Raw genomic sequence first — 24,521 nt, forward strand, 5'->3', positions numbered from 1 at the left:
GTTTTATCTATTTTATTGATCTTTTCAAAAAACCAACTTTGGGATTTATTGATCTGTTGTATAATTCTTTTGTTTTCAATTTCATTTGATTCTGCTCTGATTTTGGTTATTTCTTTTCTTCTGCTGGGTTTGGGGTCAGAATGTTCTTCCTTTCCAGTTGCTTGAGATGTCCCATTAAGTTATTAACTTCCTTTCTTTCCGTTTTATTGAGGAAGGCTTAAATTTCCCTCTTAGGACTGCCTGTGCAGTATCCCAGAGGTTCTGATAATTCAAATCTTCATTATTGTTATGTTTCAAAAATTTGGTGATTTCCTTCTTAATCTCGTCTATAACCCATCTATTCTCAGCATAACATTGTTTAGCTTCCATGTTTTTGTGTGGGTATGCAGATTCCTGTTGTTATTGACTTCTAACTTTTATTCCATGATGGTCTGAGAAGATGCAAGGAATAATTTCTATTTTTTTAAATTTGCTGAGGTTAGATTTGTGGCCTAGGATGTGGTCGATTTTGGAGTATGTTTCGTGGGCTGTTGAGAAGAATGTGTATTCACTTTTGTTGAGATGAAAAGTTCTGTAGATGTCTGTTACATCCAGATGTTGGATGGTGAAGTTTAAATCTAAAATTTTTTTGCTTAGCTTCCTTTTGGAGGATCTATCCAGCACTGCTAAAGGGGTGTTAAAATCTCCAACTACTATGGAACTGGAGGAAATCAAGTTGCTCACGTCTGTTAGAGTTTCTCTTATAAATTGAGGTGCGTTCTGTTTGGGTACATAAATATTAATAATTGAAATCTCATCATATTGAGTATTACCTTTAACAAATATGAAGTGTCCATCCTTATCCTTCCTTATTTTGGTTGGTTTAAAGCCTGTTGCATCTGCGAATAGGATTGCAATACCTGCTTTTTTTCTGCTTTCCATTTGCCTGGAGTATAGATGACCATTCCTTCACCTTGAGTCTATATTTGTCTTTTAATGTAAGATGAGATTCTTGTATGCAGCAGATATATGACTTGAGTTTCTGTATCCAGTCAGCCAACCTGTGCCTCTTTAGAGGACAATTTAAACCATTCACATTAATTGAGAATATTGATAAGCCTTTCGAGATTCTGGTGGACATTTTTAATCCTTTTGCGACTGTGGAAGTTGGAATTTGATCAAAATTTTGTGGGTGGGTTTACTTTTGTGGTGGAAGATTATGCTGGTCTTTATGAAAGATAGGTCTGAGAATATCCTGGAGAGCTGGTTTAGTTATGGCAAATTTCTTCAACATGTGAATGTCATTAAAGTATTTAATTTCTCCATCATAAATGAAACTCAGTTTAGCTGGGTACAGGATCCTGGGTTGAAAGTTATTTTGTTTTAGGAGATTAAAAGTCAATGACCATCTCTTCTAGCTTGAACGGTTGCAGCAGAGAGATCTGCAGTTATTCTAATATTCTTCCTCTTGTAGGTGATGGTTTTCTTTCGTCTGGCTGCTTTCAGAATTTTCTCCTTCATATTAACTTCAGTGAAATTGATTATGATGTGTCTGGGGGATGTCTCATTTGGGTTGAGTTGCTAGAGTTCTGAAACTGTCTGCTATCTGAATTTCGGAATCTCTTGGCATGTCTGGAAAGTTCTCCTTCATAATCTCATGGAGAAGAGACTCTGTGCCTTGTGAAGCCACTTCTCACTTTCGGGGATCCCTATAAAACGAATATTGTTTTTCTTTGAATTATCTCAGAGCTCTCTGAGAGAGTGATGTGTTTTTGCCCTCCATTTCTCTTCCTCTTCGAGAGTTTGAGAGCATTCGAAAGCTTTGCCTTCAATATCAGAAATCCTTTCTTCTGCTTGCTCCATTCTGTTACTGAGGGATTCTACTGTGTTTCTCAGATCTTTGAAGGCTGCAACGTCTTGTCTCAATGTGTCAAAATCTTTGGTCATTTGGTCTTTGAATTTGTGGAATTCTAGAGATATCTTTTGGGTTACTGCTTGGAATTCTAAATCTATCTTATTTACTATCCAGATTCTGAATTCGATTTCTGACATCTCAGCTATTTGTTTGTGCATTAGATCTTGTGCTGTGTCTGCCCCATTGATCCTTGGAGGAGTTGATCTACTCTGATTATTCATATTGCCAGAGTTTTTCTGTTGATTTCACCTCATGATTGTTTTTCACCATTGCCTCTGGCCGTCCTCAGAGTTGGGGAGGTGTCTCTCCAAGATTAGACCCCAGCGGGATCACTCTATTGTTGCTGGATCTTTGTAGGGAGTGAGCCTGTGTAGTTCCTCTGGGGCTGCCCCAGCCAGGGAGTTCTGGTTGTGGAAGCATCTCCGGAGTGTGACACACCCTGGATCCAGCAACAGGGAATGGTGGTGGTGGTGGGGTGCACATGGTTCTGGGAATGCCTGGCACCTCCAGTGACTTCGGCACCCAGAGCCCAAGGCTCCAGCAGTCTCTAGCCACGGGAAGGGCTCCACACAGGCAGGGAGGGCTCCAGAGGGCACACAGCTACCAGAGTCCCTGGCCAGGCTATCAGCCCGTGTGGAGGCAGGGAGGGTACAGGAGTGAGGACAAGGGGTTGCCCGGCTCCTGCAGTTCCTAGTCAGGGCGTGCGGAGGCCCAGCAGTCGCAGGTCGGGGGTCGCAGGGCAGCTCTTACAGAGGTTCCGGTGGGCGTCTCGGCAGCAGCTCTTATGGAGGTCTGGGTGTTCACAGATTGAGGTTGAGGCCAATGTGGGCCTTTTGATGAAAAGGAAATTTCAATCTAATCGAAAGGGAACCAGGTGAGGAGCTTCTCTCTCATAGACAGTCCCACAGTTCTAGCTGGATTGAAGTTTGGGACAGAGCTGATTCTCAAACTCTTCTGAATCTGTGGAGGGTGACATGAAGAAAAATGCAGTGAGGTGTCGATGGGATGGTCCAGTAGCCCCTTGCAGACCAAATGGCAGGTAAACAATGTTGAGGCAGACGTCTGTTCACCATGCCCAGCGGCCGGCTGGTCGCACACAGCGGAGGCAGGCTGGTACCGCAGGCGAGGCAGCCACCGTGGCTGAGGCTGCTGAAGTGGCAGCTGCAGCTCTCGGAGCAATTATTAACATTTTTATTGAGATCATATTATGTGTATAAATTAACTTAGGGAGAACTGACAACTTTATGAGATATAATTCACTTACCATAAAATCCACTCTTTTAAAAAGTACAGTTCAGTGGTTTTTAGTATGTTCATAGAAACTGAAACACCTGGGATACCTGAGTTAACTCCAGTTTATTGTTACAAATAAGGCTGCTATGAACATTCGTGTACTAATCTTGCTGTGGACTCTTTATTTTCATTTCTCTTGGTTGGATATTTGGAAATAGAAGGCTAAATCACAGGGTTATCTGATATTATCTTGGTGTGGATTCTGAGCTGGATTTTCTCTTTTCAACTCAATGGTTGAAAGGGTTTGACTTATCACCTCTTTGCACAAAGGTCTTACAGGGGTAAGGAGAGTTGAAAGAGTGTTCTAAGTTACCTTCCAGGACTGGCAGTCCAAGGACTCCCAGGTCTATTGCAATAGCCAAGAATTTCCTACAGACCCAGCACCTCTGTGTGGTGCCCCTCCTACTCCCTTGTTTTGGAGACTTTTAATCCAACCCTGCCCTTCCCTGGTTCCTTCATGACCACTAACTACGCCAAGTGACACTGAGCCTGCCTTCCAGGGTGACCCCTCATATCTAGAGGCCTAATTAGATGGTGTTTTCTAAGAATTGCCACCTCTGGGCTGTGCTGGGAAATTTCCATGCCTTCTTCTCCCACCTTTCCATCTTAGCAGCTCTCATGCCTGTTCAGTCTACAGTTTTCACTTGAGATTGGGAGGATGTTCTCCTTCATCTGGAGGTGTCCAGGATCACTTACCATTGGGCTCCTGCTGGCTTTGCAGTATTTTTCCTGCCCTGAGGCTGCCCCATGTTTTTCTGTTCTTGCAGGACTCAGGGTGGTGTTCATGTGCACAAGGATGGGGTGACAGTCACTTCTCCAGTCCTGATTTGGGTTCAGGTAAGTGCAGGGATTTTTGTTCCTCTCTGTCTCCATCCTGTCTCACTGACAGAGTTGGCAGTTTTCCAGGAAACCCAAAGGTCTTTTGAGCTTATGCTGTCTTTTGAGACCAGTTCTTCATGGCAAAATGGAGTCCACTTGGTCCCTGAACGAGGCTCAGCATGAGCTGGTATCAATCCTACCAGGCTGAGAGGACTCACAGAGGGCTTTTAGGTTCTGGAGCCACAGCAGCTGGCAACTCCTTCCAGTAACCACTTTTTTTTTGTAGAGACAGAGTCTCACTTTATGGCCCTCGGTAGAGTGCCGTGGCATCACACAGCTCACGGCAACCTCCAACTCCTGGGCTTAAGCGATTCTCTTGCCTCAGCCTCCCGAGTAGCTGGGACTACAGGCGCCAGCCACAACGCCTGGCTAGTTTTTGGTTGCAGTTTGGCCGGGGCCGGGTTTGAACCTGCCACCCTCGGTATATGGGGCCGGCACCTTACCGACTGAGCCACAGGCGCCGCCCTTCTAGTAACCATTTTTAAGATACCACAGAGAAAATCTTTCCCAAACACTCTGTACTCAGGCCCTGTGGCCTCCCTTGTGCCCTGATATTCAAACATAGCCCTTGGGGTCTTAGTGCTCAGTCCCTAGACCCCTCAGCCAGGGTAGCAGCACTCAGATGGTGACTTATGACCTGATCAGTCAGACTCAGATCAATCCTAAGCCAGGCCTGCCTATTTAGGATTAACAGGAAAAGAAGATGCCCATGGCCAGATCTAGTGACCTGTGGAGCAACAGAACCAGTCTGTGAACAGCACAGATAAACATGATAGAGCTGGAGGATGCTTCAGCTGCCACAGGGGCCCTGAGTCCCTTAAACTGGAGGCCAGGCAAAAGCAGTACTTAGTGTGTCTGACAAAAGCTTTTTTTCAGTCCTCCAACAGCTGTTTAACCAATGCCCTTTCTTAAATTATTTCTGTTAAAAATAACTAGTATAATTTTTTTTTTTTTTTAGCCTAACCCTGACTCATACACTGAAGAATTGGGGGTAAAGTATGGATTTTATCCAGACAGGCTAGATCAGGATTAGAGAAGCTTTTCATGTTGGAAGGCTGCATTAATTTAGATGTAATCAAATAAGGCTATACCTGCATGTAAGGCTGCATTAATTTAGATGTAATCAAATAAGGCTATATTTGGCCAGGTGCGGTGCCTCACTCCTGTCATCTCAGCACTCTGGGAGGCTGAGGTGGGTGGATTGCCTGAGGTCTGGAGTTCAAGACCAGCCTGAGCAAGAGTGAGACCCTGTCTCTACTAAAAATAGAAAAACTGAGGCAAGAGGATCACTTGACCCCAAGAGTTGGAAGTTGCTATGAGCTATGATGATGCCATGGCACTCTACCCAGGGTGACAGTGTAAGACTCTGTCTCAAAAAAGGTGGGGGGGCTATATTCAAGAAATTTCAATTAGATATATGTAAACATATAGATTATTTTATAAAAATGTAGCTACTATATCACAAGAATAGAGAAGCAAGAATCCAGTGTACTCAATTTAATATGAAGTCAGTAGATGATTTAATACCCACATAAGAGAAAAACTCAAATCAATTCAAGGTGTGGGGCAGGGGTACAAGGGAGCAGAGAGAGGAAAGGAGGGAGGTGGACAGATATGCTTCCATTTAATGGGCACTATGTTAGGGTATATGACACACCTCTTGGAAGTGGGACACAATTATAAGAGGGACTTTACCTAACAAATGCAAACATTGTAATCTAATTCTTTGTACCCTCAATTAACCTGAAACAATAAAAAAAAATAACAAAACCCAGAAACAAACCAAAAAAATCTAAATACTTAGTAATTTCAAAAAATGAAAACTATTTGTTAATTTTAAAGTTAACTTGTTAATGACTTTGTTGTGTCTTCTTTGCATTGGAAAGCATTTGAATATTTGGTTGCAGCATGGAGGTCTGTAGTTTTAGTTGATCCTCTAAATAGGTATCAGTTATTTGTGACCTTAAGGGTGCCTTGATTTGGGTTACGTAGGAGAATGTAGATTTGCAGCAATATGTGGTTGAAAAGCAAGAAAGCATTTGGGGGGAAGGTTGCTGGAGGTCTGGATATTCTACTACATCTTTCCACATTTCTATTGGATCTTTCTTAACACCAACGACTTTAGAATGTCATCTAATGAGAGCTCAGTCAATTCCATCTGTAGTTTTTTAGATGCCTTGGTGCTATCAACTAGGTGGGGCTGAAATGCTAATTTGAGTGTGATGTCATGATTCTCAAAGTCAGTGAACCTTTCATTATATTCTCCACTTAACAGGTCTATGACAGCTGCATGTTCTTCAAATGATTTGCATATGTAAACTTGCTCATCAGTGGTTGAGCAAACTGGGGAAAATGTTTATCTGAAATTTCTTTTTTAAGAAGTCTTTTGAAAGGGCAGTGCCTGTGGCTCAATGGATAGGGCACCGACCCCATTATACAGAGGGTAGCGGATTCAAACCCGGCCCTGGCCAAACTGCAACAAAAAATAGCTGGGCATTGTGGCAGGTGCCTATAGTCCCAGCTACTCAGCAGGCTGAGGCAAGGGAATTGCCTAAACCCAGGAGTTGGAGGTTGCTGTGAGCTGTGATGCCACAGCACTCTACTGAGGTCGATAAAGTGAGACTCTGTTTCTAAAAAAAAAAAAAAAAAAAAAAAGAAAGAAGTCTTTTGAAAAAAGATAGCTTTTTCTCAAAATGCTTAGATTTTGTGCCACATATGATATTTAGACTTGGTGTTACCGTGCTAAGAAATATTCAAGTTATTTTCACTTGACATATCACATAGAAATGCTGTATCAGTATAGTAATCTTTCAGATGCTAATTCTATTCTTCATAAAATTTAACTATCTGTTCTTGCAGAGGTAAAATTTTGGCTAACACCTGTCCCTGTGATAGCCAATGCAATTTAGAATGATATGGCAGGCTTGGCACCCATAGCATGGTGGTATGGCACCAGCCACATACACCGAAGGTGGTGGGTTCGAACCCAGCCTGGGCCAGTTAAACAACAGCTAAACCAATTCAACAAAAAAATAGCCAGGCATTGTGGCAGGCGCCTGTGGTCCCAGCTACTGGGAGGCTGAGGGAAGAGAGTCACTTAAGCCCAGGAGTTTTAGGTTGCTGTGAGCTGTAATGCGACAGCACTCTACTAAGGGCGATGTAGTGAGACTCTGTCTCAAAAAAAAATAAAAATAATAAATAACTAAGAATAAAAAAAATAGAATGATATGGCAAACCCATAGTGAATAACTTATCTTTCAACTTTGGCATGTTATGAAATGGATGAAACTGATGATACCATGTTGCATTTGCACAAATATAGTTAACCGTACTTTTAATTTATTGCAAACCGTCACTTAAAATAGTGACTTTAGCACAGAGTTTACTGATACACAATACAATGAATAAAATGAAAAAGTCTGGATCTGTTAATACTTTTTTTATCTGTACAATAAACCCTCTATATTTTCCTGTCATGGAAGGTGCACTATCTGTACATACACTCACTAAATTTACCAAATTCAGGTCAACTTCATGACATTTATCTTGAAAGTTGTTACGGATAGCTATTCCCTGTTCTATTTGCAAGAGTGCCCAAAGCAAGAAAATCTTCTGTTTGACCCCAGTGAAATAAAAGACCTGCTCCGAATAAGTAGTACGCATTGATTTATCCAAAGCAATTGAATAATATATATTTGTCTTTTGAAGTATTGCCTGAAGTTGTTCTGTTAAGTTGAAGGCCAGTTCATGCTGCCGATCAGTTGTGGTTCTCCTTGAAAGAGGCAGTTGTTTGTACTTTGAAACATTATCAAGGTCTAAGCAGCCTACAACTTTGACAATGCGTTCTTTCACAATTTCTACTCCATGGAATGGCTTTTCTTTTTTCCTGACTATGTAAGCTACTTTATTAGTTGCTTCAGTGGCATTATTTTCAGGTACTTATTGCTACTTTAAAGAATTTTCTTTGCTTTTGTTTTTTTTATCTTTTAATTTCTGCAACACAACATTTACTTTTCTCCCCCTAATTTAAAATATTTGTGGTCCTTATGAATGGTATAATGCTCATGAGCATTTAATTCCTTTAATGTTGATATTACAGTATCACAAAGTGAGCAAGTCATCTTTAGAAGAAAGGAGACAATATTACAATTCCTAATCCTCATTAAAAAAAATCTGTTTTCTAGGACAGGCAAGGTGGTTCATGCCTGTAATCCTAGCACTCTGGGAGGCCAAGGCAGGAGGACCCTTGAGGTCAGGAGTCTGAGAACAGTCTAAGCAAGAGCAAGACCCCATCTCTATTAAAAATAGAAAAATTAGCTGGGTGTTGGGATGGGCACCTGTAGTCCCAGATATTCTGGAGGCTGAGGCAAGATCGCTTAAGCCTAGGAGTTTGAGGTTGCTGTGAACTAGGCTGAGGCCATGGTACTCTAGCCTAGGCTAGAGTCTCAAAAAAAAAAAGAAGAAAATCTGTTTTCTTTCTTCAACGTTCTCTTGGTCTTCTTTGACATGATGGTCTTTTAAGCAGACAGAATTTAAAAATACTGCTAAGTTGTGCAACTGTTTACAAGTTCCACTCCAAACAGAAACACAGTGCACTGTTGTCAAAAGCTGATAACAGACTGGTGAACTCAACCCCCATAAACTCTCATCAGCCAGTCTCGTGTGATAGTGGCACCAGTCAGGCAGAGGAAGTTAGAACTAAATCATGGGCATAGAGACCGTCAATTTTAGTTAACAAACCTTATGGTTTGTTTATTAATGTTCTAATTGTGCCAGTTACTCTGGGGCGATTATTTTGTTAAAACTTACTTTATTCTTTGGTATTTTAAATGTGTTAATTTTAAAAATTAAATAAAAATATAAAAGGCAAATAAAAATCTAGCAATAAAGATAAAAGGATTTGTTCTATAAAATTTGGATTCAGTCAAAAGGCTGCACTTAAGGACCTAGAAGGCTACATATGGCCTAAGGGCTACAGGTTAGCCCTGTCCTGGCTGGAAGGTACTTCAGAGGGCTAAGCCAGACTAAGGGGCAGAGGCAACAGTTGGTGTAAAGAGGTCCCAGTGATCAAGTCAAGGGCATTTGATAGGCGATGGCCTTTACCTGAGCAGGTGGACAGGGGGTGAGAGAGGCAGACTGGGATTGGGGTCAGGGTGATTTCTGATCCTGAGCAGCCCCGAAGACTGGACCTGTTCCTGGCTTTGCTAGTCCCTATTCCAGCTGTGCCCTACTCCCTGCCTGAGGTTTGGAAAAGAGGGTTAGAGTTGACGGCCATGGCCAGGGCTGAAAGGGGCCCTCACAGCATGTGGTGACGATGGAGTGAGACAAAAGCTGGAGTGGTTTCTCGGCCCTCAAGGAAAACACAAGCTGGGTAACTCTCTAATTCCTGCTATCAAATCATAAGAGGGGTCATGTCAAGCTCAGCTGGGTACAACCATGCATCCCACTCATGGCATCTTGCTAGAAAGAATCCAGCTAGACGTTGCAGGTGGAATGAGAGCTTAGGGACAGATGGCCACTGTCTCTATGCACTCCCTCCAACCTTGGGCTCCTGGGTATAGGGAATTTGGGCCAGGCACCCCTCTCTTATGGGAGACCTCTACTTTGTTCTTTACTTCCCTGTTGCAGTAAAGTCAGATCATTAATATGGTGAGTTGAAAATGCAAATAAAAAAAAAACAACAACAAAATTTAAGCTTCCTTGTGTTTCCTGAGTGCTTAGAAGTCACAAATTAGAGAAGCAAAATTTGAATTTTGGTGGTTTATGATCCCCTTTATTTAAAATATTTTTAACAACGACTGGGCCCAGTGCCTCATACCTATAATCCTGGCACTCTGGGACGCCAAGTTGGGTAGACCACCTGAGCTCAGGAGTTGAAAGTGTGTCTCCTAAAAATAGAAAAACTAGCTGGGCATTATGGTAGGCACCTATAGTCCCACCCTTGACTTGATCACTGGGACCTACTTGGGAGGCTATAGCAGGAGGATCACTCGGGCCCAGGAGCCTGAGGTTGCTGTGAGCTCTGATGTCCCAGCACTCTACCCAGGGGAATAGTGTGAGACTCAGTTTCAAAAGAAAAAAATCAATCAAAACTAAAGTGAAATATTTTTAATATAATCCACCCTTTTTATTTTACTGATGCCTACTTATTTAATTAGCATGTTCCAGTGCTCACAAATCCCAAGACCTCAGGTCCCTCTTCATTGTCTGCCCAGAGCCCTCTGCTGAAGAGGCAGGTGCTTGCATTTCATTGGTGAGACTTATGCCTTTGGTTGATTCTGTGGTTCAATACAATCACAATGTATGCTTTTTTTCTTCCCAGGCTCTAGACATCATCTTGGAGAAGATGAAAGCTTCAGGTTTTGATTTCTCTCAAGTCCTAGCCTTGTCCGGGGCAGGCCAGGTTTGTCTGCAGTAGCCTCTGTCTGCCGGGTGAGGGTGGCTGTCCTGGGGAATGGTATGGGTGCTGAGATGACAGCTTTTCTCAGAGGAAAGGTGCTCACTCTCAAGAGCCACTGCACACATTTCACGGTTAATAAAAATTTCTAAAAAGGCATAAATGTATTCATGATCTATGTATATATGACTTAATAAAAGAATAATAATATTAAAAAGAAAAAGAAAAAAATTCTAAAACTATTTTACCTTGGAGACTCTGTAACTTGTCTTCTTGCAAAAACAAATATGAGATACTTATTATGATTTAGTATTATACAAAATAGGACACATGTTGAGAGAACTCACTAGAGGCCCTCTAAGGCTGGCAGAGGAAGCATTTGACAAGAATTGAGGGGGTACCAAAATTGCTTTGTTATACCCTGGAAGTAAAAACAAAGTAAGGAATGATACTAATAATGATAGAAAGAATAGTAACGATAATATCAAGGAATATTGACCAAGCACTTAGTGTATGCCACACTCAGCAGTGCGGCCTTTACGTACAATATCACCTTGATCATTGCAGTGACTCCACAGGGTGGTGCTGTGCAGTGGTCAGCACGGGCTCTGGGCATGTTCCTGGGTTTGGTCCTCAGCTCTACCAGTGACAAGCAGTGAGCAGGGCATGTTATCCAGCCTTCTGATGCCTCCATGTCCTGTCATAGGGTCATTGTGAGTGTTAAGTATATGGAACAGTGCTGAATACGTAGGAAAGCTTATTTCAGTTTTAGCTACTGTTCTCATCATTGATGTTTGTGTGAGGCACAAAAAAAGTGTGTCACTTGCTCAAGATCACATTGCCACGAGGAGAAGTTAGGACCCAAGTCCAGGCTCACCCTCCAGTTGCTTTGTCAGGCTGGAATCACTTTTCTCCCTGCTGGACTACCATGTTTCACATCCTTACTAGAGAACACTGACTAATTTTTCTGAAGATGCCCTTTCTCCCACTAACCTAACAAGGATATATTGTTCTGATCCTTGTTGAACTAAACAGGGATTCCCCGGGTGATCTTGCCTGCTTCTCTCTCCTGAACCCCATCTCCCTCCTAGACATGCCCCTGTCTTCACAGCTGGGCATCCCACAAATGCCTCAAACAGACCTTCTTTTCCCTGGATTCCCTTTCTCAGGGAATTCTCCCTATCTTCCCAGGAGCATGACTCAGATGTCATTCCTGAGTCCTCCACTTTCACACCCCATGTCCAAGAGTCCCCATGTCCTGCTTACTCATTCAGGACTTTTCAGCCTACTACCTCTTCTCCAGCACCACCTCTCGCCCCAGGCCAAGTGCCTGTCATATTTCGCTTGGCCTGCCTGCCTCCAGCCTACCTTCTCCATGACTCTGAGCCACAGTAAATCACTCCCTGTTAATCTAGGGTCCACCACCTCCAAGATAAACCCTAACCTCTGGAGCATGGGTATCAGGCCCTTGGTACTTAGGCTACCACCTCCCCAGCCGATCACCCACCCCCTAGTCCAGCCTCAGGCCTACTGCTTAGAATGCCACCCTTCCTTGAGCCTTCTCACCCATGGGCACTCCCTGCACAAAGCATGCACCCCATTCTGGAACTCTCCTGTGCTCACTCCACTTCTCCCTCTCTGTACCCTGGCTGCTTGGCACTCACTGCAGCTCCCAGGGTTGTGTACTTGTACATTTGTGTTTCTTCCTCTGACTCTATCCCAGTAGCCTGACAAATAGGGACAGTAATGTCTTATTCATTTGTCCCAATCCAGGTATGATCTATGTGCTTGGTAAATGTTTGCTGAATGAATGAATGAATGGGGTGCGTGAATAAGCAAATGAATTACAGATAATACTCTAAGCAATATCTGAAAATATGGCCAGACACAGTGGCTCACGCCTATAATTCTAGCACTCTGGGAGGCTAAGGCCAGTGGATTTCTTGAGCTCAGGAATTTGAGACTAGCTGAGCAAGAGCAAGACCCCATCTCCACTAAAAATAGAAAAAATAAGCTGGCTGTTGTGGTGGGCACCCGTAGTCCCAGCTACTTTGGGAGGCTGAGGCAAGAGGATCACTTGAACCCAAGAGTTTGACATTCCTGTGAGCTAGGATGATGCCACAGCAGTCTACCCAGGGTGACAGAGTGAGACTCTATCAATATATATACAATTTTACTAAAGGCACTGAAATCTAGACCAGTAGTTTTTTCTTAACTTCTTCCTACAAGATTTAGGGTGCACAGGCCAGAGTTCCTTCCCACTTTATCAAAACTCTTACAGAGGGGATGAGCTCTATGATTTAGAGGTGGTGGTGCAGGCTTAGACCCCAGTTCTTTGGCATGTGGTATGGGGTCCTTCTGCGTCTCCAGGAAGCTGTGACAGCAGTGTGTGGCCATGAACATGTGCTTGTGTTTTCCCTGGACAGCAACATGGAAGTATTTACTGGAAGACTGGAGCCAGTCAGGTGCTGACAAGCCTATCACCAGACCTCCCACTACATCAGCAACTGCAGGTAACTGGCCTGTCTCATGGAGACTGAGAAAGTTCTGCAAAGGGGGAAGAAAGGCCCCAAGCCCTGTGCATTGTTGAGGTGTAAGACGGTGGCTTCGGCAGTAGTACTGTGAGCATGGTCTGCCCTGTCTCCCTGGATGGAGCCTACCTGGTGTTGGGACAGAGGGTTAGGTGCTAACCATCCTTATCACATGAGTTCCCTCCTGCCCAGAATGACTTTGGTTCATGCCCCACCCTGGTCAAGAATCTCTCCTGGTGCACAATGTCTCCTGGTGAAACTGCTGGGAAGGCAGAGCTTGGGTTTCTCTCCTCCCCCCCCCCCCCACCACCACCTCTGGGTTCCAAATGCCCCAAGAAACCTATTCTCTGCCACAGCTGTGTTCCTGCTTACTCATTGCAGCTTCTATGGTTAGGTGCCCTCGCTGGAAGACCCTTTCAACTTCAGGCTTTTGGGGAGACACCCCACTGTACTAGCAGAGGTTTGGCATGAAGGGATTGCCCATAGGTCTCCAAAGTCACCTGAGAAGCTGCACCTGCTATAATGGGCACCAGTGTGGCCACTGGCTCTGCAGCAGTTCTCCAAGTCAGTGGACAGACGTCAACCCTCACTTTTGCTCTTTCTAGGCCTGTTTCTCCATCAGTGACTGCCCGGTGTGGATGGACTCTAGCACAACCCCCCAGTGCCACCAGCTGGAGGCTACTGTGGGTGGGGCCCAGGCTCTCAGCTGCCTCACTGGGTCCCGCGCCTACGAGGTAAGCAGTGCCCTGCTGGGCTGGAGACTAGAAAGATGGTCTGGTTACAGGCTGTGGTCCCTTCTCCTTGGGTGAATGGGAGAACATTAGCTGGCAACCTGACTCTGTGGGAATCACATGAGTATGTGGGGGTGTTTGTCCTTCAAAGCCAGGACCAGGCATCCTGGCCCATAGGTCCTGATCCAGGCCACCTGCTGCCCTGTGTGCCTGTTGGACAAAGGCAGGGCTCCTGCATGTTCCTAGGCTTGGCTAGGTATCATGCAGCCTTGCTCCTCACATTGAGCTGATGTTCATGGGGGTGAGGATGGCACTTCCATCTCAACCTGTGTAACCTGGGGATAACAACAGGACTATACCTGGGTAGATCTGAAACTGAGAGGAGTCAGTGCATGTAAGACACAGTACAATGCCTGGCATGATTAAAAACGAAGAGTGCTTCTGTTCTGCTGGTTTCAGCCACAGTCCCGGAGATCGTTATGATTTGGCCAGCGTGGGTCACCTGACTTCTCTAGAGAACAAGTCTTGGGGATAAGGCCAACCCTACTTAGGCCACCTGAATAAGAAGAACGTGGATGGGGAAAAATACCTGAGTCCCCTGAACTGGTGCCCTGGTCAGAGCAGTCCTTCTGCTGTATGAAGAGTAAGGGCCATTCATACAGTGTTGTCCAGTTCTGTCATGGGAGAGTCTCTCACTTTCATATCCTTTGGGTAGAGAGCAATTGTTACCGCCTGAGTATTTGATTACCAAGAATATTTAAAGGAGTCAAAGGCCAGAATCAAGTTGCCTTGGGTGTTCCACAGATAGCAAGCATTCCCAGGTTTGGGGCTTACTTTTAAAAGCTTTTATTCTACCCACTAGAATGCAGAGCATGCTACACTAAACTTGCTGTATGGAGCTGATTATTCATTTTGTGTGGGATTTGGGTTTCTAAGAATTTATACTCCTTCTCCAGCGTTTTACAGGAAACCAAATTGCAAAGATTTACCAGCAGAACCCTGAGGCCTACTCACACACGGAGGTTGGTTAAACATTCCTGTTTGATTAGAAGTCACAGTTGAATTTCTTTTATCATACTTTAGCATAAATATATCTCTTGTACAGTGGCTGAAAACAATGACAAGGAGATACTTGTAAATGATGTATTCAATTTACTTTATTTCTCATTATTGGACCATTTCCAAGAAAAGGGAAAAGATGGAATATGGGAGAGAGAAATCAGGGGCTTTCATGACCAGAAAGGGTCAGGGTCAAGGTCATGGTGGGAGCTGTGGAAACCAGAGTCTTCTTGAGACCCCTGAGTAGGAGATCTGGCTATGCCCACTGACTTTCCTGTGTGGCTAACCTGGGACGATTACCAGGCTTGTGATTGGCATGGGGTCAGAGTTTTCTTTGGAAGTTGCAGGGCTGAGCCTTTGTGTCCCCAGCTGTGGCCCTCCAGCCAAAGCCTACAGGCACCAAGGTTCATTCCTGACTCCACAGTTACTGAAAGCAAGCACTCAATACTGCCTGAGAAGCAGCTCCACACCCTATCTGGTGATTTTCATCTTGTATTAAGAAAATTATCTGCTCACATTAAATCAAAGTGCCTTTTTAGTCTTGGAAACTAACCTGCAGTTCATTTATTTAGCTGTTAATGAATGTATTAGCTGTTAATGTGGGCTTTCGGGGGAGGGGATAAAAACCCTCTCCTAATTCTGTGTGTGGAATGAAGGTAGCCTGATTGATGATAGCAGGTGACAGCATTCTCTCCATGGGGCTAAGGCCCATGGTTCTTGTGTGAATTCACAGACCCACAAGCTGACATTTAAAACCCATCATTGATTCCTCTGGCTCATGATTGGGATCTATGGATTTTAAGGGCCAGCTTTCCTGAGCCCTGAGAGTGTCTGGGTTAGTCCTAGACGTGTGGCCAGACATAAGGACTGCAGAAATGGTGGGAGGGCATCACATTCCCCACCATATAGATTCTGGTTGGAAAACCAGCTTCTCAAAGCAGGGCTTTCTCACAGAGCTTTTGTGTATTGTGCCTGTCAGGAACTGCAGAATGAGTACTCTCCTGACGAGTCGGCTCATGGTATTCTAGCTGCTCTTCTCTGAGATACTCAGTCCCCTCCATTACCTCAGCATTTTGTTTAAAGTTTCCACTTTGCCCCCTAATTTAAAACTCATTTCCAGAGGTATGTGTGTGTGTCAAGAGCATTTAGTAGCTTAGGGTACGTGGAAGTGACTCATCTCTCTCATGGTGTTTCTTTCTTTTACAGAGAATTTCTTTGGTCAGTAGCTTTGCTGCTTCCCTGTTTCTTGGTGCTTACTCTCCAATTGACTACAGTGATGGTAAGCTCAGAGTGCTGGGGGGTGCCTGGTCAGTGTGTGCAGCACATGGGCATGTGGGCAGTAGGTGCATCATCCACCTTGAGCAGGTGCCAACCTTTGAGAGTATATTAGTGTTTACTCACAGGGTGTCTAATCCATGGCCCAAGGGCTGCATGCACATTATGTGAGGAATGTTTTTGCTTATCCGTGGTGGCAGATATCATGCAAATTATGCACAGTACTTTATTTTGCTCATCAGCTTTTACCAGTGTTTGTGTATTTAATATGTGGCCCAAGACAACTCTTCTTCCAGTGTGGTATAGAGAAGCCAAATGGTTGGACGTGCCTAGAATGACCCCACACTTATCAGCTAGAGACCACAAATGTTTATTTTTTCACATAGTGTCTAAAGATCAGGAATGTGGGAGCAGCTTACCTGGGTGATCCTGCTGGCTTAGGATCTCCTGAGATATAGTCAAGCCAGGGTTGCTGTCATCTAAAGGCTCAACAGGATCTGGAGGACCCACCCCTGCAGGATCATGCACATGACTATTGGCAGGAGACCTCACTTCCTCACATGAGGGCCTCCATAGGGCTGTTGATAGGGAGGGAGGAGGGAGGGAGGAGGAGTGAGGGACAGGTGCAGAGTTGTTTATGCCTTAATCTTGAAGTGGCATGCCATCATTTCTGCCTCATTGTGCTGGCGCTCAGCAGGTGCAGCTTGGCTCTGAACAGTGTTGGGGAACCTCATAAAGTGTGAACACCACGAAGGAGGGATCATCAGGGACCATGTTGGAATCTGGCTCCACAAGGAGTGATTTCTGGAAGTTTTTGTTGACGTTTGAACTCAGTTGTAAGCTTCTAGAATCAAAACTTGGTCAAGAATAAAATGCAAATGTTGCCATTGAGGAGGGAAACCTGGGAGGAAGTTGCTGAAGGACTAGACTAGAGAGTCAAAGAGAAAAAAGAATATGGACAGAGTGAGGAGGAAAGCAGTGCAAGTCCCAGACCTATGGACACAGCTGCAGAAAGGAGTCTAGGTGTGCTCTGAGCCTCAGGGGAGTTCACAGGAAGTTTCTGAGGGTTGTTGGTTGCCAGACGTCAGTCTGATTCAGGGAGAGACAGTAAGATGACTAGGAAGTGGTCCTGAGCTTCACTCATAATCTGGAGGAGGAGACAAGGTTCCCTATAGCCGGCTCTGTAACATTCAGCCTGGGTAGCCTGAGTGTCCACCTGGTTCTTCACACCCATCCTAGGGGTGGGAGCACATCTGTGAAAAGTCCTGCCACATTCCAGAGGTCCATGAGGCTCTCCGCTTTGCTCCCCTGAGAAGCCATCCATCTAAGCACCCCCCAACCTGGGCACATGATGCCATCATCCCCACAGCCCACCTCTGTCTGCCTCCACGTTGGCCCAGTGAGGGGGAGGTTTCCCACCTGTGCTCTAGGTTTATCCTTTCGCATCCTCAGGGAAGCCTTGGGAGCAGTAGGCAGTTTTAGAAGAGACACAGTGGGCCGATCTCAGTGACCAGCAGGAGGAAGTAGGAGGAGTCTGAGAGCTTTCCTTAGAGTCAGAGGAGATTGAGAAATCTGAGAGCTGTACCTTGTCAGCATCTGGGCTGCCTCTGACTTGACACCTTGAAACCTAAGGGACATGTAGAGTGGTTCCTGGTCAACATGTGGCTGGCAGTTCCCCGGGCTCCAGGCAGGTCTTAGAGCAGTAGATGTCCCAGCTAATTGTGGGGTTTAAGTCTCTGAGGACTATCAGGAAGGGGTAGTTGTGCCATGTATTTCCAAGGTCCCTGCTGGCCTCTAGTTCACTGGTCCCAGAATGACTTGGCCTGCCACACACATTCCAGGAAGAAAGAGCCCCAGGTACTAGTATGCTGCAAGAGAATTATTCACTGTGTGCCAGATTTGTGCATTTTCACAAAAAAAAAAAAAAAAAACTTTCTCAAGATGTTTCTATTTTGTGTTTGTTTGTTTCCTTCCTTAGGTTCTGGAATGAATTTGTTGCATATACAGGACAAAGTCTGGTCCCACGCTTGCCTTGGTGCCTGTGCCCCTCATTTAGAGGAGAAGCTTGGCCCTCCAGTACCATCATGCTCAGTAGTGGTAGGTCCCCTTTCCAGAGAGCAGGCAGCTACTGGGGAAGCACTGCCATTCTCTTTCTCTTTCTTGTCCCCCACCCCCTACTCATTTATTCACACACTAGCATACATGCAGAGGGTTTTCAGTTTCAAGTGTTTGACATAAGTTAAATTGAAGTGTCTAGATCAGTGCCCTGCACACAGTAGGCACTCAGGTGCATATATAGATGTATAGATTACTGCCTTATAGTTGGCGGGGGAGGCTTTTGAAAATCCCATAAGAAATTTATTAGAATAGGAAAAAGAATTGAAGACTTTTACCTACCTAAGGAAAAGCACAGAACGCTGAAATTCTGGGACTAGAGGCCAACAATCAAGCTTGAATTAGGCAGTCTTGGGAAAAATAGAAAGAAATAACGGGAAGCCTGGCAGAGCACAGGCCCTTGCACCAGACTACTGGCACTGAATCTTGGTTCTACTACCAACTGGTCAGCTCTGTGATGGTAAACCGTGTCTCACTTTCCTCGTCTGAAACAAAGGGAATAATACTATGTGTCGTATAGGGCTCTTGTACAAATTAGGTTAGATAATGTGTTTAAAGTGCTTAAGATAGTGCCTGGTCCCACAGGTAATATCCAAAACATGTGTCCATCAGACTGGCACCACCTTCTCAGAATGGACAGTGGCTGTGAATGCTTTGTGTGTCCAGCTGGCTGGCCCTGTTCTCAGTTGTCCTGTGGAGACAATGGAGTAGGGAGAAACTTAGGCCTTGCTCTTGGGGCCCTTTGACAAGAACCACAGGCCATATAGCCAGAACAACTGAAAGAACTCTGTGTGGGATGGAATATTGGCAGGAAGGAAGCAGAAGGGGGCCTTGTTGCTTGGAGAGAGTCGTAGGGCTGGGAGGTTTGGGCACAAGGAGTATGGGGCTGTCCTGAGTACTCACCACTAGGAGTATCAGCCACAGAAGCCCTTTTCTTGTAAGATTCACACTGACTTGCTAAGAACAGCTTTTGCCACCATGAGGCAGAACGTCAAAGCCAAACCATCACCATCCAAAGTATGCCTTGAGTCCAGTGTTCAGAGTTGAAAGAAGAGTGATCCTGCCCATAGAAGTTGATAATTCAAGACCCAAATAGACTGATAAAGGGCAGAAAGACACAGGAAGGGCAAGCAGGCAAAGGCCAAGCCACTGTATTCCATGCACCACTTTTCATTTAATATGAAGTCAAGAGGAGTGTTTTGTCCACGGCAGCAGGCTATGTTTGTCTCACACCTGGGACACTTGCCTCTAAGAAGATTGTGCAGAAACAAGCAGCTTGAGGATGGGACAGAACTGATTCTGGAAAAGGCAGTTTATTTGTCACATACTTATTGCATGTTGCAGGAGACCAAGCAAAATCCATGTTTTACATCATCTCTTCTTTTTTTTTTTTTCAATTTTAGTTTTTAATGAAAAAGAGAGAAAAATAATAGTAATAATATTAACAGCCAATATTTATGCGATGGTTACATGATAAAAAGTGAATCACTGATCTTTTGCATTTTAACTTATTTTAATCCTCAAATAGACCTGGTCTTTTGAAGGTGGCACGCAAGTAGCTTTCTCTTATTTTCTCTAGGAAAATATTTGGAAATATATTGTGCTACGCCTTTCTTAAGCCCATCTTGCATTCTCTCAGCTCAACTGTTGTGTCAGCCATTGTGGCATTACATGGGTGTCACTTGACAGCACCCTGCCTGAGCTATTTTTTCTTCATTTTCCACTTTGGGGCTTCTCTGACTCCATGAAGGTGCGGGGAGTTCCCTGTAGATGGGTAATGGCTCCTTTGTCTACAGGTGGGCAGTCCTCAAGTCCAGTCACAGTTCCTGAGATATCCCCCCAGCATATCAAGCCCCAGTTGCCCAGAGTGGTGACTTGTGTGGCAGTGCACCTTCAAGCTGGCTTTCTCTCCTCCCCTGTCCACTCTTCACAGGTCCCTACTCCTGCCTCCTGAATCACTGCCCCAAATAAAACCCTAACCCTAACCCTGAATCACTGCCCCAAATAAACCACCTCCTACAAGCCTCTGTCAGGCTCTGTTTTCTGAGGCAACATAGGCCAAGATGTTTATTTTTCCAAGAGATGGCTTCTTCTGATAAAGATCTTGCATGTCCGTTTATTTTTAATCCAGTCACTGGGATGATAAAGCAAGCCTGCAAAGTGTTATTTTATACAAGTTCCATGCGTTTGCTTACTGGTGTCTTCTGCAGAAGATTCCCTTAGCTCCCATGACCTGGAGCCTGTAGCACTTTTGTGGCCTGATGTGTGGGCAGCTGTGCTGGGCAGGTGGGATTTACCTCAGCAGAGTGCATTTGCTTTTTCTCCTCAGGGAGCCATTTCTTCCTACCATGTCCAGCGCTATGGATTCCCACCAGGATGCAAAGTGGTGGCCTTTACTGGGGATAACCCAGGTGAGTACTGAGTTATTCTCTAAGCAGCCCAACTGGGTCCCTGCAGGATGCTTGAGAATTCCACCCACCCCCCCAAATCTGATTCTGCCCTGCTTCACCACCTGATTCTGCCCTCTGGCGCTCCTTAAAGGTCAGTCTGCCTCCTCCAGGTGAAAACTGATCAGCCACTATAGTGGGTCACGCCCACCCGTCCTGCTGCTATCCTTTTCGTTCTAAGCGGAACATCTCCATTCTCTCAGCCTTACTCTAGGACATGGTTTTAAATGTCTGCCCTGTTGTTTGACCTCTAGCTATCAATGACTGTTTCTTACCCAGACACCTTGTCTTCCCCCAGCTTTTCCTCTTCCCTCCTCTCCTTTAGGGCTTCTCTGAAGCCACTCCCAGAGGGCCCTCAGGTCTCTGAAGAAAGCCCAGCTGGGCCATGCAGAGTAGCATCCTGACTACTGCCCCTCAGCTGGCCCAGGAAAAGAAGCCCTTTCCCTAATGAGCCATTAAATTAATTGATGAGCCGTTAAATTAGGATTAAAATTGTTATGTCTGTTCTTCCTATGCTTCTAAATAAGCATTTTTTCTTTATTAATTTTTCTTTCTTTTCGCTTTTTGAGACAGAGTCTCCCTCTGTCACCCTAGGTAGAGTACAATGGCATCATAGCTCACAGCAACCTCAAACTCCTAGACTCAAGGGATCCTCCTACCTCAGCCTCCTGAGTAGCTGGGACTACAGGCACATACCACCACACCCAGCTAATTTTTTTCTATTTTTGGTAGAGATGGGGTCTCACTCTTAGTCATTCTGGTCTCAATCTCCTGACCTCAAGTGTCAGCCTCCTAGAGTGCTAGATTGCAGGGCAAGCCACTGTGCCTGGCATAAGCATTATTTCTTTTAATCACCCTGAGCAGTATTTTCTGCAACCTCGTTTTAGCAGTTATCTAGGATCCAGTTGTCCCAGCATTTATTTAACCAGTCGCCTATGGATGGAAGTTGGCGTTGCTTCCACATTTGGGCAACATGAATGACACTGAGCTGCACATCTTGTCTTGGTCCTTTGTTGCTAAGGACAAGTCCTCAGAGGTAGGCCTCCTGGACCCATGGCTCTGACAGACCCTGCTGAGTGAACCTAACACTGTGTCTGAGTGCACCTGCTCCTTCCCCACCCCCTGTTTCTCCATCATGCATGTGAGTTTTCAGTCACTCAACATTCGGTGAGCACTTCTATGTGCCAGGCCTTCCCTCAGTGCCAGGGTATGTCAGCAGACAAGCAGATGAGGATCACTGTTGTGAGCCTTGTGTGTAAGGCAGGGCATGGACAGTGAATATACCACTGGGTGGAGGAAAGCCCCTCATACTCCTGTCTAGCCTCTGTCTTTCTCTGCTATGTGTACCTTTGGTGTCTCGTCTTGGCCTTCTGTGGTTCTCTAACTCCTGGGAATGCCTGAAAGTGGTGGGGAGTTTGGACCCCTTCAGGGTAGAGGTCCAGATCAGAGGCCCTGGCTGCAGCCCCTACCCTCTGAGTCCTGTGATCTCCTCAGCTCACCCTGTTCTTGCCTCTGCCCTAGAATGCACATTCAGGGGCAAGGTGAGGATTAGTCTCCTTTCTGGGGACACTGTGGTTTCCTTTGTGGTTCTTATGTGGCCTCCAGCTAACCAGAAGCTCCTTTCCCATTCTCAGCATCACTAGCAGGCATGAGGCTGGAGGAAGGTGACATTGCGGTAAGGTGACTTCTCACACCCACAGGCTCTTTCTGTCCTGAGTGACCAATGTGCTGGGGCTCAGCAGCATCTTTGCTTCCTATCAGTGGGCCTGGTCCCTAACATTGGATAGGTCCCAAAAGGCAGCTGAGGAAGGGGATGAGGGGCCCACATCTCCTTCTTTAGAGGTCATTGCTCTTCACTGTGTGGCCTGGACTCCTGCCTGCCTTGACAGTGACCAGTCTTGGTGGGCGCAGTGGCAGAAGGTCAGACAGGGGGTCAAAGGGTTGTGAGCTCCCTAGATGTATAAGGGAGACATACCCATGCATCTGGTTTACTTCCAGCAGGAAAATCATTTGGGAAACCAGTAATCACCCAAACTATTATTTCAATTCACTTGTGTTAAGTTCTGGAAAGTCAGCCCAGAGAATCCATGAGTTTCTGTGTCTTTGGGGCTGACTTTTGACTCATAGGTATGGGAAGGTCAGAAGTGGTTTCTCAAGGAAGTGACATTTCTTCTGAGGTCTGTAGCATAAGGAGGGAAATGGTGGGGGTCAAGGCAGTGGGAGGCAGAGCATATTGCCAGTAGAGGGCAGTTTGAGTGGGCAAACCTGAGGCTCCTCACCTCTGCCCATCTCTCCCCAGGTCAGCCTGGGCACCAGCGACACCCTATTTCTGTGGCTCCAGGAGCCCACACCCACCCTGGAAGGCCACATCTTCTGCAGCCCAGTTGACATCCAGCACTACATGGCACTACTGTGGTAAGTGGGTGTTGACCTGTGCCATCCCTGGGGAGAAGGAAGCAGGTGCAAGCAGATCTGGGACCATGGAGAGCCCCTAAGTCATTCCACTAAGCAGGCTCATGTGGGCAGCTAAGACCCCAGGGACCCATCAACTCTTGTTGACAACAGAGCTGGGTAGGGAAGAACCTGGGGCCCAGAGTCCCCCAAGCCCAAGTTCAAATCCTAACCCCCACCCCTCTTATCTTGTATGTCTGAACCATAATTTCCTCATAAGATGGAGAGAATAAGAGTTGTGTGACCTGCCTGGTACATGGTGGGCCCTCAACAAATGCTGAGAAGGACATCTTGCTCTTACTAAAGGGATCTGCTCTGTGCTCTGACCATAAGCCTTTGGAAACCTGTCTGAAGCCACCAAGGGAAGAGGTTTCTGAGTCTCTAAGCCCCCCAAAACTGTTGGAGAATATAGGGGTCTAGTAAATCTAGCCAGCACTTCCCCGTTGTATAGGTGGTAGAAGGTAGAGAAATCCCAGCTCCATGTTTCTGCCTGGGGCTCCTCCATGGCAGCCTCCTGTGTCAACAGCACAGGACAAAGGCATTTCTACAGCCTGGGATTTGAGGGAGAGCCTCACATGTCTGTTTGGGGTGCCTGCTGTACACTGCCTGTGGTGTTATGATCGAGCCTGACTTGCAGGCCCTCTGCCTAAGACTGTTTACCAGATTTTGTGGGTCTAGTCAGCAAGCACTGGCTCTCTCCCTTTGAGTTGCATACACTTCTACAGCTTTAAAAATGGCTCCCTTATGAGAGAGAAGATCCGCAACGAGTCTGCCTCCCATTCCTGGAGCGAGTTCTCAAAGGCACTGCAGTCCACAGAGATGGGGAACAGCGGAAACCTGGGTAGGCTGGTTAATGATGCCTGGGCCTGTGATGGGGCAGCAGCCACCTGCCAGAGGAGCAGGGCCTGGGCCTCATGAGTTGGGGGAGGGCAGGGCCATGGAGAAGCAGTCCTGGCATCTACACTTCCATTCACAAGCTGGCATGGGTCCCCATGTTCTACGTGAGGGTGCGGCTGCGAGGCTGCCCTTGGCTGCTGTTGCTCCATGTACTGAGTGGAAAATCGGGCCATAGCTGGATCATCTGTCCCCTCAAGATCCCTGTGACAATGTCAGAGATGACAGTCTCTGCCCTGCTGCCCCCCTGTGCAGAGCTTTCTGCCCCAGACACGGATTCTGTCAGGAAAAATGCCCAGCATTTGGGTGGGCTCTGAGCAGGATGGGGATATGTCTCCCTTGATCAAACCCATGTTGGTACCCTAAGATTGGTTGGGCAGCTGCTTCCTGGTCCAGGCTGCCAGGTAGGAAGAGCTGTCTCTAAGAAAAGCTAGTCTAGGCCTCTCCAGTTTCCTGCCCTGTTGGAACTGACAATATTCACAGGTCTTACTTGGGTGACAAAAGAGGGCCTGGGGACATAGGGATATGGGGTTATTTCACCCTGCTCTTGTTTAA

The 24,521-nt window shown here is 45.8% G+C and overlaps 1 protein-coding gene across 3 annotated transcripts in view; it reads left to right on the plus strand.

The window, feature by feature from the left end:
- XYLB (xylulokinase) overlaps positions 1–24,521 on the plus strand; it is a 51,562-nt gene that overhangs the window by 11,370 nt on the left and 15,671 nt on the right. For all 3 annotated transcript variants that reach the window (XM_053600845.1, XM_053600847.1, XM_053600846.1), the window contains 11 exons: positions 3,955–4,024; positions 10,389–10,469; positions 12,890–12,976; positions 13,600–13,728; positions 14,682–14,747; positions 15,991–16,063; positions 18,038–18,156; positions 20,504–20,585; positions 22,256–22,296; positions 22,921–23,036; positions 23,798–23,913. In XM_053600845.1, coding sequence (XP_053456820.1) covers positions 3,955–4,024; positions 10,389–10,469; positions 12,890–12,976; positions 13,600–13,728; positions 14,682–14,747; positions 15,991–16,063; positions 18,038–18,156; positions 20,504–20,585; positions 22,256–22,296; positions 22,921–23,036; positions 23,798–23,913 — 980 coding nt within the window. The remainder of the gene's footprint in view (positions 1–3,954; positions 4,025–10,388; positions 10,470–12,889; positions 12,977–13,599; positions 13,729–14,681; positions 14,748–15,990; positions 16,064–18,037; positions 18,157–20,503; positions 20,586–22,255; positions 22,297–22,920; positions 23,037–23,797; positions 23,914–24,521) is intronic.

This window comes from Nycticebus coucang, chromosome 8 (genome assembly GCF_027406575.1).
Source record: "Nycticebus coucang isolate mNycCou1 chromosome 8, mNycCou1.pri, whole genome shotgun sequence".
Taxonomy (NCBI): Eukaryota; Metazoa; Chordata; class Mammalia; order Primates; family Lorisidae; genus Nycticebus; species Nycticebus coucang.